This window comes from Mustela erminea, chromosome 13 (genome assembly GCF_009829155.1).
Source record: "Mustela erminea isolate mMusErm1 chromosome 13, mMusErm1.Pri, whole genome shotgun sequence".
Lineage (NCBI taxonomy): Eukaryota > Metazoa > Chordata > Mammalia > Carnivora > Mustelidae > Mustela > Mustela erminea.
The window spans coordinates 83,266,792-83,282,598 of record NC_045626.1 but is presented as its reverse complement, the minus strand read 5'-3'; the positions used below and the strand labels follow the sequence as shown (position 1 = coordinate 83,282,598).

Genomic DNA, 15,807 nt, shown 5'->3' with positions numbered 1-15,807 from the left:
AGTACCCCCCAAAACAGAAAAACTATCATTTTACCTAACGAATTCCATTTTCCTCCAATGAATACTAGACTAAAACTTAAAACAGAGATACAGGAACCCATGAGTTTCATCTCTTCGGTCTTTCTTCAATGCCGTAACACAGACGAACACCAAGAATGCTAGGTGAAGAGATTAAGAAGCCCTACTTTTGCGTAATCACAATATAGGGAGGAAGGTGAAAGAGAGACCGACTCGCTGTGGATGCAACTGCAGTCTAGAAAAAAACACCTAATATTCGGGTGGAGAGACTGGAGAACCAGAAAACACTAAAAGCATACTATCTTGGCTTAACTACCCAAATATCTAACACCAGTTTTCTTAAATAGCCCAGCCAAGATGCCATCATTTGTCCTTATGGGAAATACCTGACATTTATTTCAGCTCAATAAAGGATACTTTCTCTTGGGCTGTCTCTTTCTGAGTCAGTTCTAAGGTACTTCTGACTCATTCCTGTAAGACTCCAGGTTCTTTGAGCATACCTGAAGAGTAATTTCATCTGTAATGAGAACCCAGTTCTGAAGATCTGCCCATAAATGGATGAGACCAGCGGTCAGGACTACAAAGGCATTTAACTTTTCCCTCTACACCTACCTGCCCATACCCTCTTCTCTGGGAATGGTTCCTACTATATCTACTGCAGGAGCAGGATAGGATGACCATGTCTAGACCTTGGAACTACACCCAATGGGGTGGATATTTGACCCAAGGGTAAATCAGGTTTCTTCCCTAGTAAACTGTAACTGCAACACTGAGTCACAAAGCAAGAGTCAGGAAACTATGGGAACCTCATCTGGAAGGAATAAATATTTTGAGTCTGACATTACCATTGGCAGCTCCAGAATTTCCATTTTGAAGAAGCCTTAGGGGATGCAAGTTAGTTGATGCGCAGTAAAGAAAAGGAGTTATCTCAGCTCTTCATTCACATAACATTTATAAAAGTATTAAAAATGTCACTTATCTTTATCAAAGGATTGGGGTCAGGGAAGTGCTAACTAATTGAAGCTTATAGGGAGAGATCACATCTTGGTGTGGCCACAAAGCCAACATGGTGAACCCTGGGTAAACTCATGAGTAAGCAAAAAAAGGGTAGTCTGAAGAACCCAGCAGAGAATAAACACACATAGATAAAAGTTCAGGGGAAATTGGGAGGGGGAGAAAGCTTTAGGAATGCCTGGACAGCTCAGTCGGTTAAGTGTCTGCCTTTGGCTCAGGTCATGATCCCAGGGTCCCGGGATCAAGTCCCGCATTGGGCTCCTTGCTCAGTAGGGAGCCTGCTTTTCCTTCTGCCACTCCTCCTGTTTGTGCTCTCTCACTGACATAAATAAATTTTTAAAACTTTAGATCCGGACAGCTCTCCAGTTTCCATCAAACGTTGAATACTACATTCGTGCTCTAGGCTCCCACCAGGGTTTACAACAAGCCCCCTTCACTAGAGCTTGTGTCAATGGGTTTCTGCTCCTTGCACTCAAAAGTTTAACTAAGACACTCCACTGTATCACTATATTCAGCCAGTCTGCTGTCAGGCTCCCCTTTCCTACATGCCTAGAAGGGAAAAGTCTATTTTCATTTTACATTCCTGACTCTAGAATATAAATTATATAGCCCTTGGAGAAAATAGGTCAATAAAAATGTTATCCCAGAGCCCCTGGGTGGCTCTATAGGTTAAGCCTCCAACTTGATTTTGGCTAAGGTCATGACCTCAGGGTCATGAGAGTGAGCCCCACGTCCAGCTCTTTACTGGGTGTGGAGCCTGCTTAAGATTCTCTTTCTCAGGGCGCCTGGGTGGTGCAGTCGTTAAGCGGCTGCCTTCAGCTTGGGTCATGATCGCAGAGTCCTGGGATTTAGCCCCACATCGGGCTCACTGCTCGGAGGGAGGCCTGCTTCTCTTCTACCACTCCCCCTGCTTGTGTTCTCTCTCTGTCAAATAAATAAAATCGTTTTAAATCAATCAATCAAGTAAGTAATCTCTACACTCAACATGGGCTCAAACTCACAACCCCAAGATCAAGAGTTGAACGCTCTTCCAACTGAGCCAGCCACCTCTTAATACTTTCTAATGTTTTTTCTTTCATTTTCTTTTAAAGATTTTATTTATTTTATTTGACAGACAGAGATTACAAGTAGGCAGAGAGGCAGGCAGAGAGAGAGAGGAGGAAGCAGGCTCCCTGCCGAGCAGAGAGCCCAATGCGGGGCTCGATCCCACGACCCTGGGATCATGACCTGAGCCAAAGGCAGAGGCTTTAACCCACTGAGCCACCCAGGCACCCCTAATGTTTTTTCTTTTAACAGCAAAGAACAGACTTCAGATTCAGCTACACAAATATCAGAATCTAGTTAAAACTTTAACAACTTTGTTTTGTTTTCATCTTTTTAATATTTTATTTATTTATTTGACAGACAAGAGATCATAGATAGGCAGAGAGACAGGCATAGAGAGAAGGGGGAAGCAGGCTCCCTGCTGAGCAGAGAGCCTGACGTGGAGCTTGATCCCAGGACCCTGAGATCATGACCTGAGTGAAGGCAGAGGCTTAACCCACTGAGCCACCCAGGCGCCCCGATAGGTTATTTTAAAATAAATTTAAGTTAAAAATCAAATTAGAGAAAAATTCTAAGTAATTAATAGTACAGATAGTACTATAATAAAGCTGGAATCATCAGACTGGCTAGAGGAATGATAGAAATTTGGGAAATACTGGGTTAAATTATTGGCAACAGACTATCAAAATCTGTTAAATGACTGAGCCAGCCACCTTCCTGGGTAACAATTTGAAGAGAAGTGACGCTTCCTTATATATGCAGACAACAGTAGACCCTGACACAGGCAGGCCTGTCTACCTGCCGGGTAGAAGAGGTCCTGGGATTAATTTGTCCAATCACAATTAGGGATACTGATATTAAGAAAGAGGCCAGTCTTAGGGTGTCTGGCTGGCTCACGGCTCAGTCTATGGAGCATGCGCCTCTTGATCTCAGGGGTTATGTGTTTGAGTCCCATGTCAGGCATAGAGCTTACTTTAAAAAAGAGAGAGTCAGGGGCACCTGGGTGGCTCAGTGGGTTAAAGCCTCTGCCTTTGGCTCAGGTCATGATCCCAGAGTTCTGGGATCGAGCTCCGCATCGGGCTCTCTGCTCAGCAGGGAGCCTGCTTCCTCCTCTCTGCCTGCCTCTCTGCCTGCTTGTTATCTCTGTCAAATAAATAAATAAAATCCTTACCAAAAAAAAAAAAAGAGAGAGAGAGAGAGAGTCAGTTTTCCAAAAAGAAAGAAAGTAAGCAAGCAAGCAAGGCTTTAGTTTAGGCTCTGGGTGCTTGCAGCTGTAGTGAAATTCTCTAAAGCAGCTAAAATGACAACCTGCAATGTTTCCACTTCCTAGAAGAGCTTCAAAGACTACTAAAGATATTGCTACAATTTAGAAAAAAAAAGGAGTGAATATAACATGGCTCCATCTTTGCTTAAAATTCTAAATGCTTTAGAATAGGAGCCTTGCTTTTACCAAGAATACAAATTGTAGGTTAAACATTCCTTCAGTCAACAAATGTTGTTAAATACCTACTACTCCCAAGATGACTGGGAGGGTTAAATTTAAAAAGGAATGATGCCTCCTAACCAATCACCTCACAGCCTACATTCGCCCCCCACCCTTTTTAAGATTTTATTTATTTGGCAGAGAGGGACACAGCACAAGAGAGAACACAAAGCAGGGGGGAATGGGAGAGGGAGAATCAGGCCTTCCTCTGGGCAGGGAGCCCGATGCGGGGCTTGATCCCAGGACCCTGGGATCATGACCTGAGCTGAAGACAGACGCTTAACAGGTGCCCCAACATTTGCCCTCTTTTAAACTATTTCCCCCAGGGTATTCAGAGCTATCTTTTTTTTTTTTTTTTAAGATTTTCTTTATTTATTTGACAGACAGCTCACAAGTAGACAGAGAGGCAGGCAGAGAGAGAGGGGGGAGGAAACAGGCTCCCTGCTGAGCAGAGAGCCCGATGTGGGGGCTCGATCCCAGGACCCTGAGATCACGACCTGAGCTGAAGGCAGAGGCTTAACCCACTGAGCCACCCAGGCACCCCCCAGAGCTATCTTTTTAAATTGCAAGCCTGAACACCTCACTCTCCTGTTAAATCTCTTCACTGCTTCCCATTATCTTTAAAACAAATTTCAAAATTCTTAAAATGGCTTACAAAGTTGATGCGGTCTACCACAGTAGCCTCATCTCAACCAATCTCTGCAGTGCCAACACACAAGCCTTTTCCTAGGTCCTCGGGTGGAGCAAGCTCCTTTTTACATACTTCCCCCAAACTGCCTAACCTCTGCTCTTCCCCGTTCAAAGTAAAATGTCATTTCCACAGGGAACCTTTTCTTGTCTTGTCCCTGACAGCTCAGATGCCCATATTGTGTATGCACTCACGGGAACCGACATTTTTCCTTCAAAGCTCTTAACACAGCACCTGGGTGGCTCAGTCAGTTAAACATCTGCCTTTGACTCAGGTCACGATCCCCAAGTCCTGGGACTGAGCCCCATGGCTGCCTGCTCTGCTTCTCCCTCTCCCTACCACTCATGTGTGCGTGTGTGTGCGCATGCGCGCACGCACACGCAGTCTTTCTCAAATAAATAAAATCTTTTAAAAAAAAGCTCTTAACACAAGTGTAATGATTATGTGTACCATTATTTTTAAGAAACAAGCTCCTTGAAAGCAGAAACCATGTCTCTGCTGTGCTGTTTGGTACTCACTCATTCCCTGAATCTACATTGCGCCTAGCACATATTGGGCCCTCAATAAATAAGGTCAATGAAGAAAGGAATAGAGAAATGAACAAACCATACAGGGGGGGAAAAGACAGTCTTCTAAAAATTGAGCAGTCTATCAGGAAAATGACATGCATACAAAATTGACCACAACAGTAAGTTCCAAGAACCAATCATTAATGATGGCTTCATACTATTAAGTTTTTAAAAAATGTTTCAACTAGGGGCGCCTGGGTGACTCAGTCGTTAATCATCTGCCTTCACCTTGGGTCATGATCCCTCGGTCCTGGGATCCAGTCCCGCATCGGGCTCCCTGCTCAGGAGGAAGCCTGCTTCTCCCTCTCCCACTCCTCACACTTGCGTTCCCTCTCTCGCTGTGTCTCTCTGTGTCAAACAAATAAAATCTTAAAAACACACACACACACACACTTCAACTAATTTTTGTAAAGCTTTCTTTTCTTTTTTCAAGTTTTATTTATTTTTAAAGATTTTATTTATTTATTTGACAGAGAGAGAGAGAGATCACAAGTAAGCAGAGAGGCAGGCAGAAGATAGGGGGAAACAGGCTCCCTGCTGAGCAGAGAGCCTGATGCAGGGCTTGATCCCAAGAACCCAGGATCATGACCTGAGCCGAAGGCAGAGGCTTTAACCCATGGAGCCACCCAGGTGCCCCTCAAATTTTAGTTATTAAGTAATCTCTACATCCTCAACAGCTTGAACTCACAACCCCGAGATCAAGAGTTGCATGCTCTTCCAACTGAGCGAGCCAGGCACCCCTCCACTAAGTTTTTTTTAAGGAGGCTCCACTCCACACTCAGCATGGCACCTAATGCAGGGCTCAAACTCATGACCCCGAGATCAAGACCTGAGCTAAGACCAAGAGTCAGACGTTCAACTGACTGAGCCACCAAGGTGCCCCAACTAATTTTTTAAATAACAAAAACAGCTCAAGCCACAGTTTAAAAATAATAATTTTTAAAAATCCTAACAGTTCATAGGAGCATAGCATGAAAAGATTAGTCTCTTAATCCTGCCCTATGCTCCCACTATGCTCTACTCATTGTAGGAATTTCCTTTCTTTTTTTTTTTAAGATTTTATTTTTTTTATTAACATGTATTTTTTAAAGATTTTATTTATTTGACACAGAGAGAGAGCGAGAGAGGGACACAAGCAGGGGGAGAGGGAGAAGCATGCTTCCCACCAAGCAGGGAGCCAACACAGGGCTCAATCCCAGGACCCTGGGATCATGACCTGCGCCTAAGGCAGACACTTAAGGACTGAGCCAACCAGGCACTGCTCTTCTAAAAATTTTCTGTGCATGCAAATCATTAAGTCTAAAATGCTTTAGAATGTATAGGTCTAAGTCAGACCCTTTTAAATGGTCATAACTTCAAAAAAAGAAAACAGGGGCGCCTGGGTGGCTCAGTTGGTTAAGCAACTGCCTTCGGCTCAGGTCACGGTCCCGGAGTCCCGGGATCGAGTCCCACATCGGGCTCCCAGCTCCATGGGGAGTCTGCTTCTCCCTCTGACCTTCTTGCCTCTCATGCTCTCTCTCACTGTCTTCTCTCAAAAAAAAAAAAAAAGAAAAAGAAAACAGGTTATACCAAGTGACTTTTCTAAAGAAGGGCAAGATTAATCTTCACTCACCAAGATGCCCTGCCACTCCTGATGAAAAAAGGACAAAACTCGCAGGGCTAACAATGCCCAACAGAAGGCTCAGAATAAGTACCACATTGGACTGAGGACTTAACAAGCGTTTACTAATGAACTATAGCAGAATAATTACCTGGAGTTGGCCAGGCACCAAAGGGAAATGTCTTAACTCACTAAGAAGTCATTATCATTCAGGAAACACAGCTAGGAAGTATGTTACATCTGACCCAGACTACGGCAACACTGGAAGCCAGGAAAAGATTAGAACAAAAGACTGTGTGCCAGAAAGTAAGTAAAAATGTGTATGTGGGGCGCCTGGGTGGCTCAGTGGGTTAAGCCGCCGCCTTCGGCTCAGGTCATGATCTCAGGGTGCTGGGATCGAGTCCCGCATCGGGCTCTCTGCTCAACGGGGAGCCTGCTTCCCTCTGTCTCTCTCTGCCTGCCTTTCCATCTACTTGTGATTTCTCTCTGTCAAATAAATAAATAAATAAAATCTTTAAAAAAAAAAATGTGTATGTGCATTCTAAAAACTATGGGAATATTTTTTCTTTGAAACCTATTTTACAATTGCTTACCTAGCAATTCCTGTATTCTACACAAATTTATGACATGGCATACCTGACCATCACTTCCACCCTGCTTGTCCCCCAACCACTAAAAACATTTTTAAATTAATAATAATGGTAGAAAAAAGGCACTGGGCTCACCAAGTCATGTCAGAGTACAAAATCTGTAAAGAACCACAAAGCACAAGACAGTAATTTTAGCAAAAGGAAAATGAATAAAGTAGGTGTTCTGGTAAGGTCAGGTGTGGTTTTCAAACACTAAAAATATAATATCTAAACCAATTTAGGAGTAATGAAAAGCACTCTGAAATTGCTTCAACTAATGAGCTTTCTGAAAAGTTATTCCAAACCTAAACACTGAAAACATAATTTCAACCCACCACATCTTAACTTACCACCGTACAGTCCTGTCTATCCTAAACAATATTCAGCAAAAGCTGAGGTCACAGGCAAGTTTCCAACAGCTGTAAAATGCTAAAACCTTGACAGTACAAATAATGCTGTACAAAGATAGTGACGCTGCTAATTCTGAACTCAGTAAAATGTGTTCAAAATCCAGATCTACAACTCACCAGCTGCAACTCTGAGCAAGTTAATCTCCAGCCTTTAGTTTACTACTAGGATCACAATAATCTTACTACCTATTGGACAGTTAGCACACAAATAAGCACTCTATTAATGCTGACAGTTGTTGAACTTCTGGCTGGTGGGCAAGCACTACCTACTAAACATAAGCTTTTTATTTAATAGCTAATGAATTCAAGGAACAACAGTGGTTTAGGGGTACTAATATATTCAAACACAAAAGCAGGGGCTATCCCAAAGTTTGGAGGTCAAAAGTGCATTAGTCAAGGGCAGCTGGTACCCTCTCTTTTCCTATTCCTGCCAATTGATACTAATTGCCTTGGAACTCTTGAAAGCTTCTAATACTCTTCCCATTTAACTTTAACAAAAGCTACATAATTCTGGCTTCAGTTTTGACAATACAACCTGTCACTTCTAGTTAACATATAATAATGTTTAGCAACATGAAATGAACAAGGTTTTTCTTACTGGGTAGTTCAAAACACTTATTTCTAAATGACTTATGGGATGCCAAAGGCATTTTCTTTGGTCCTCAAGAGCCAATTTTAGAAATCCAATTATTCTCAAAAATACCGAATCTTGAGGGCGCCAGGATGGCGCAGTCAGCTAAGCATCAGACTCTTGATTTCAGCTCAGGTCATGATCTCGAGATCCTGGAATTGAACCCTGAGTCAGGCTCCATATGCAAAGCCTACTTGGGTTTCTTTTTTCTCCCTCTCCCTCTGCTTCTGCCCCCACCAACATCCCCCTTCCTCCGAGCATCTGAGTGCTTTCTCCCTTTCTAATAGGTAAATAAATCTTTAAAAGGGGCACCTGGGTGGTTCAGTGGGTTAGGCCTCTGCCTTTGGCTCAGGTCATGATCTCAGGGTCCTGGGACTGAGCCCCGCAAGGGGCTCCCTGCTCAGGGGGGAGCCTCCTTCCCCTTCTCTCTCTGCCTACTGCTCTGCCTACTTGTGATCTCTCTCCCTCTGTCAAATAAGTAAATAAATAAATCTTAAAAAAAAAAAAGTACTTAATCTTGCGGGTAGGGGATGGGCTAGATAGGTATTAAAGGGGGCACTTGTTATGATGAGCACTGGGTGTTTGTTATATGTAAATGATGAATCACTGAATTCTACTCCTGAAACCAATACTGTCCAGCATGTTAGTTAACTAGAATTTAAATTAAAAAAAGGGAAAGTACCGAATCTTTTTAGTTTCAAGGTGGGGGTAGGGCGCACCTGGCTACTCAGTAGGAGGAGAAAGCCACTCCATCTCAGGGTCAATCTCGGGTGGTTGAGTTCGAGTTCCATGATGGGTAAAGAGATTATTTAAATAAATAAATAAAACTCTTAAAAAGGTGGGGGAGCCTGCTGTGGCTCAGTTGGTTAAGCCACTGCATTCTACTCAGGTCATGATCACACGGGGTCCCCAATTGGGCTGTCTGCTCAGCAGGGAGTCTGAACCTCCCCCTCCCATGTTCTCTCATTCTCTTTCAAATTAATAAATAAAACCTTAAAAAGAAAAAAAGAAAAGTCTGCGAACAGTTCCTGCTGCAGAGCCATAATAAGCCAGAAATTGTGAACCCTGGCTAGATTCAGTTCCTCCCTTCAATCATCCTTATTTCATCCCTGCCCTCTGAAAATATATACTGGAGGGTATGGTAACAAACACCACGGGGAAATGGAAAGAAAGTCCTATCTCTGCAACTCACCACCAGTGTGACCTTTGGCAAGTCAGTGTCTTCAGCTCAAAGTAAGGTATTTTCTAGCAGTGGTGAAGAGGGTGAGCTTGGGACACTGGGGTTCAGATCCTACTCCATCAAATGCTAGCTGAGTGACCTTAGGAAAATCAGACAACATCAACAATGCCTCATTTTCCTCATCTGTGGGGAGAAAAAAGGTGGGGGGAGGGATCTGCAGGACTGGAAGAAACTACCCACCTCAGGAGAATGTGTTTATATTAAATGAGATAAGCCATGTTAAGGGTCAGTAACAGAGAATGACAGAATGATCGGTCTACACACGTTAGCTATTATTTCCTACCTCAAAGGGTTGCTGCTAAAATCAAATGAGATGTGAGTAAAGCATCATACAAATTTTAAAAGCAGGACCAACTGTGCCAGAAATAAAGTCACCCCCTCCTCCAAAAAAGTTGAATGATCTCAGGCATGTGGAGAAACTTCCATTTAGTAACATTTACTCTAATTTGGCAAAAACCACTGACCTTGAAGCCTTCCTCATTGTTCACTAAGATAAACCAACCATCTATGAGGAGAGAGAGGAAAAGGGCCACTGCTCAATTACAGAGCATCTCGGTTACCGAAAAGGTGTTTCTCCCTGACTCAAATCTTTTGATTTTTCACAGCCGGGTAGGAGGGTGACATCAAGGTCTTAAAGTCTGAGGGCGTTAAGGAGGGGGATCCATTTAGCAAGCACAAGGGAAGCTGCAGAAAGGAAAAGCCCTGCAGCAGCAGCCCAGCATGTCTGACAAGAGCTAACACTGTCTCTTCACCGCTATTTTGGGCCCACGACCCCCCCCCCACCCCGCCTCCCACGTGCGCCCAGAGCAGCTGTTTCTCCACTAAAGAGCTTTTGATTGGGAGCCTCCAATACGGCCTGCTCCTGACTCGATCTGGGTGACCTTGCATCAGCCCCTTCCCCTCTTTGGACCTGTTTCTCCATGTGCACCGAGCACAGCTAGTTAGACAACCCCCTAGACCGGGTTCTCGGAAGTAAAAAAGTCTTCAGTGAGGAATTATCCCTCAAATAAGAGTGTCGCACCCTCACGCCGGAGCCAGCTTTCACCTGGCTTGGGATCCATCTGAGATTCTGGGTCTTATTTGGTGTGGCATTAACAACGCAGCCTGCGGGCAGCGCACGTCTCAGCGAGTGTGTGTCTCACAGGGCCTGCACGTCGGGCCAGCTCTGCCGACCTGACGCTGCCTGGACTGCGCCGCTGCCACCGCAGGGCGCAGGAAGGCCCGGCCGGCGCCTACGCGAGGCGGGTGGCTGCGGCCTAGAGGCCCGCGCGGTCAGCCCCCCGCATCCGCCAGCTCCGCGCCCGCCCCCTCAGCGCCCCTCCCGGACCTTCGCCCTGGCCTCAACAGCCCTCGACGCGTCCGGCCGATAACAGGCTGGCCCCAGGCACTCACCGTAAATGGGCCGGAGGCGCCTGTCGTTAGGGTCCTGCACATGGCCCCGCGTCGCCATGATGACAAGCGCAGAACCGCAGTGCGCACGCGCGGGGCAGGCCCTCGGGAAGGGGCTGTTAAAGGGCCAGCGCCGATCTCGCTCTTCTATCGCGATAGTCGCAGAGCCGCGACTGACCGCCCGTGCGCGGAAGGGGAAGCCCCCGAGCCCCTTGGACCGCTACGGGTACGGCGATGGGTTCTTCGTTAGGAATCTTTCCTCCTTTTGCCCGATGGAATCAACCAGGTTGGAAGAGACGGCTGTTGGTATTGAAATCCCTTCGGAGTCACGTAGTGAGGAAAGGAGGGGAGAAACTCTTGGTCAAAGTTGAGCTCAGCTGCTCCCGCTGGTCGTATTTATCCCCTGTGTCCAAAGGAGGACCAGTTAGACTTGTCTGTGACCAACTGCTGAGGAACCAGGAACTCCTCTGGGAGACTGACCCAAGGAACTGTGGGGAAAAGGGGGTCTGATCAGAGGTGCCTGACTGGCTCAATCTGTAGAGCATGAGACTCTTGATCTTGGGGTTGATGAGTTCAAGCCCCAGGTAGGGCAGAGAGCTTATTTTAAAAGGGGGAGGGAGGGGCGCCTGGGTGGCTCAGTGGGTTAAAGCCTCTGCCTTCGGCTCAGGACCCTGGGATCGAGCCCCGCATCCGGGCTCTCTGCTCGGCGGGGAGCCTGCTTCCTCCTCTCTCTGCCTGCCTCTCTGCCTACTTGTGATCTCTGTCTGTTAAATAAATAAAATCTTTTTTAAAAAGCGGGGGGGGAGATGCTGATCTACAGTAAAAATCTGCCTGAAAAGTTCAAGATCTCTTCAGCCCTCTCCTGGGTTCAACCAGCTAAGAAGCATCCTAGATTCATAGTAATCCAGTCAGTTTGTCAATTAAACCTCAGTAAAACTGGAGGGTAAAAGTAATTAAATTCATACAACACATAGTTATTGAATGCCTATTATGTGCCAGGCTACATCAATAAATAAAATTTTCATGGAGATTTACTTGTAGTGGAAGAGACAGACAAAATAGCATATTAGATGATGATAAATGATTCTGAGAAAAGTAGAACAGGGACTGGGGAGTGGAAGAGGGGGGCAATTTTATATGTATAATGTGGTCAGGGAAATCCTAGCTGATAAAGTGTTAATTATCAAAGACTTGGAGAGGGATGGAGCCACTTGGGTGTGCCAGGCTCAGTAGAGTCATAACCTAAGTTAAGGCCACACTAGTCACTAGATTCAAACTCAGGTCTTTCTGAGTAGAGAACCAGAGTAATCCCCTGCACTGCAATGTCCCCTGTGTCAGCCTTGACCAGCTGGGGTTGACCCCTTATACTGAAGTTCCTTCCCTCTTCCTTTCTTGGCTTTTTCAGTGTCCAAGAAAATGATTCTCCAACTTCAGTGCACATCAGAATCCCTTGGGAAACTTGATAAACATGAGTTTCCTGGATTCTACTCCAAGAGATGCTAATTCAATCTGAAGACCACACTTTGGGGACGCCTGGGTGGCTCAGTTGGTTAAGCAGCTGCCTTTGGCTCAGGTCATGATCCCAGCGTCCTGGGATCGAGTCCCACATCGGGCTCCTTGCTCGGCAGGGAGCCTGCTTCTCCCTCTGCCTCTGCCTGCCATTCTTCTGCCTGTGCTCGCTCTCTCTCCCTCTCTCTGACAAATAAATAAAATCTTAAAAAAAAAAAAAAAAGATGAAGACCACACTTTGGAAAATACTGATTTATCCCACATCGGGCTCCTTGCTTAGCAGGGAGCCTACTCCTCCCTCTGCCTGCCACTCTCCCTGCTTGTGCATGCTCTCTCTCTCGAACAAATAAATAAAATCTTAAAATACAAAAAGAAAGAAAGAAAAAATACTAATTAAAGGATCTAGATCAAAAGTTTTTATTTACTTTTTTTTAAGATTTTATTTTTAAGTGATCTCTACACCCGGTATGGGGCTTGAACTTATAACTCTGAGATCAAGATTCACACGCACAAAAAAAAAAAAAAGAAAGAAAGAAAGAAAATGGGGCACGTGGGTGGTTCAGTCCGTTAGGTGGCTTCCTTCAAATCAAGTCATGATCCAAAGATCCTGGGATGCAGCCCTGCATCAGACTCCCTGCTCCATGGGGAGTCTGCTTCTCCCTTTGTCTCTCCCTGCTCCTCCCCCTGCATGCTCTCTGTCTTTCTCTCTGCATCAAATGGATGATAAAATCTTTAAAAAAAAAAAAAAAAAAAGAGCATGCTCTACCCACTGACTCAGCCAGGCACCCATCAGAAGTCTTTAGGATCTACCATAACAGCAAGTTAACAATTACTATTAAAATTTATTTTTTTTATTTTTTTTTTTTTTAGAGATTTTATTTATTTATTTGACAGAGAGAAATCACAAGTAGATGGAGAGGCAGGCAGAGAGAGAGAGGGAAGCAGGCTCCCTGCTGAGCAGAGAGCCCGATGCGGGACTCGATCCCAGGACCCTGAGATCATGACCCGAGCCGAAGGCAGTGGCTTAACCCACTGAGCCACCCAGGCGCCCCTACTATTAAAATTTAAATATGCATTCCTAGAAAAGAACTAGTGATGATAATAACAATAATCAGAGTACATTAATGAACACTGTGCCAGAGACTGTGCCAAGCTCTTTCACATATACCTTCTCACTTCACTTTTTCAAACTGGTGGAATAGGTACCTTTTCAATCTTCATCTTAAAATGAGAATTTTGAAACATAGAGATATTAGGTAAGTTGCCCAAGATCACACAGTCTGTGATGAAATTTGTGGTCGTCTCACTCCCAAATCCACACCCTGGAATTACTGGCCAGTTTCCAAAGAGTTAAGTATAGAAAAGGAAAAATAACAGTTGAGAAACCTAGTAAGAACTACCGTAGCTAAGTGATCAAAGTTAACATTACCAGTGATAATTCATGTTCATACCATGTACCCCAATGTGAGATGATGAAGAAGGAACTTTATTTCTGTAGTATTTTTCCAGAAAACTCCTAATCCCAGAGTAATCAGGAGGAAAACATTAAACAAATCCAATCTGAGTGATATTTTACAAAATGTCTGATCAGTACTCTTCAAAACTGTCAAGGTCATGAAAAATTATGGAAACAGAGAAACTGTCACAGACCAGAGGAGCCTAAGGAGACATGCCAACTAAAGTAATATGGTATCTTGGTTGGGATCCTGGGACAGAAAAAGGCCATTGTGGAAAAACAGTTGAAATTCAAATAAGGTCTAGGGCACCCGGGTGGCTCAGTGGGTTAAGCTGCTGCCTTCGGCTCAGGTCATGATCTTGGGGTCCTGGAATCGAGTTCCGCATCAGGCTCTCTGCTCAGCAGGGAGCCTGCTTCCTCCTCTCTCTCTCTGCCTGCCTCTCTGCCTACTTGTGATCTCTCTCTGTCAAATAAATAAATAAAATCTTTTTTTTTTTAAAGATTTTATTTATTTATTTGACAGAGAGAAATCACAAGTAGATGGAGAGGCAGGCAGAGAGAGAGGAGGAAGCAGGCTCCCCGCTGAGCAGAGAGCCCGATGTGGGACTCGATCCCAGGACGCTGGGATCATGACCTGAGCCGAAGGCAGCGGCTTAACCCACTGAGCCACCCAGGCGCCCCTTTTATTATGTTTTTTAAAGAATTTATCTATTTATTTGAGTGAGAGAGAATGAGAGAGGGAGAAGGCATGAGAAGGAGGAGGGTAAGAAGGGAGCAGGGAGCCTGATGCAGGACGTTGTGGAACCTGATCCTAGGATTCCAGGATCATGACCTGAGCCAAAGGCAGTCACCCAACCAACTGAGCCACCCAGGCCCCCCATAAATAAAATCTTTTAAAAACTGAGTGAAGAGTGTATATAAACTTTACCCACTTTTCAACTTCTCTGTAAATCTAAAATTACTCCAAAAAAGATTTTTTTCTTAAGTAATTTCTTTTTTTAAGAAGTCCCAAGGTGGGGCTTGAACTCATGACCCTGAGATCAGGTGTTGTCACATGCTCTACTGACTGAGCCAGCCAGGTGCCCCACAAAATAAAAGATTTTTAAATGCATCATTTTTAGTAATTGGAGACAACTATTTTTTTTTAATCTAGATATATTAGAAACTCTCAGTCCAACTCCATCCTAAGGCTAGCTAAAAGAGAAAATTCCAGTAACAAGTGCAAGGAGAAATTCTTAAAGGAAATGAGAGGCTCTCCAATAAAGATATAATCTGTGATCCTCATGGAAAAATCATTCCTAAGGCTGAGGAAGCTTTAAGATACCCTAGATAGGGATGCCTGTCTGTTTCAGTCAATGCAGTGTGCAACTCATTTTTTATTTTCTTTTCAGTGTGCAACTCTTGATCTCCAGGTTAGAAGTTCAAGCCCTGTGTTCCGTGTAGAGATTAGTTAAAAATAAAACTCTTTGGGGCGCCTGGGTGGCTCAGTCACTTGGGCATCTGACTCTTGGTTTCACCTCAGGTTGTGATCTCAGGATCGTGGGATCCCTCCCCATGTCTGGCTCCACATTCAATGCAGGGTCTGCTTGAGATTATTTCTCTTTCTTTCCCCCTGCTCCTTCCCCAACTCACTCTCTCACTCTTTAAATAAATAAGTAAAATCTTTTTTAAAAATTTCTTTTAAAAAAATATGTATATCCCAGATAGAGAGGTTGGCATTATGGGAAAATGGTTTTCTTCTAGATCAGTGGTTTTCGAAGTGAGGTCCTTAGTTAGCAACACCAGCATCACCTGGGAAAGTGTTAGAAATGCAGATTTTTAGCACTGCCCCAGACCTACAGAGCAAAAACTCTAGGAGTGGGGCCTGGCAACCTGCATTGTTACAAATCAATTCTCTGGTAATTTGGATTCGGACAAAAGGATTATTTGATGTAATTTTTTTAAAAGATTTATTTATTTGAGAGAGTGTGAGTGCAGGGGAGAAGGGCAAAGGGAGAGAGAGAGAGAATCTCAGACTCCATGCCAAGTGCAGAGCCCAACGCAGGGCTCAATCTCATGACCATGCGATCATGACCTGAGCTGAAATCAAGATTTGGACACTTAACCAGCTGAGCCGCCCAGGTGTCC

The 15,807-nt window shown here is 44.5% G+C and overlaps 1 protein-coding gene across 2 annotated transcripts in view; it reads right to left on the bottom strand.

Moving 5' to 3' along the window:
• The window catches only part of NAA25 (N-alpha-acetyltransferase 25, NatB auxiliary subunit), a 74,114-nt gene extending 63,232 nt beyond the window's left edge, over positions 1-10,882 (bottom strand). The window contains exon 1 of one of the 2 annotated variants that reach the window (XM_032311234.1): positions 10,719-10,882. In XM_032311234.1, the coding sequence (XP_032167125.1) occupies positions 10,719-10,776 (58 nt within the window). In that variant the 5' untranslated portion in view covers positions 10,777-10,882. The remainder of the gene's footprint in view (positions 1-10,718) is intronic. The other variant, XM_032311233.1, reaches the window with a different exon arrangement.
• Between the last annotated feature and the right edge of the window lie 4,925 nt (positions 10,883-15,807).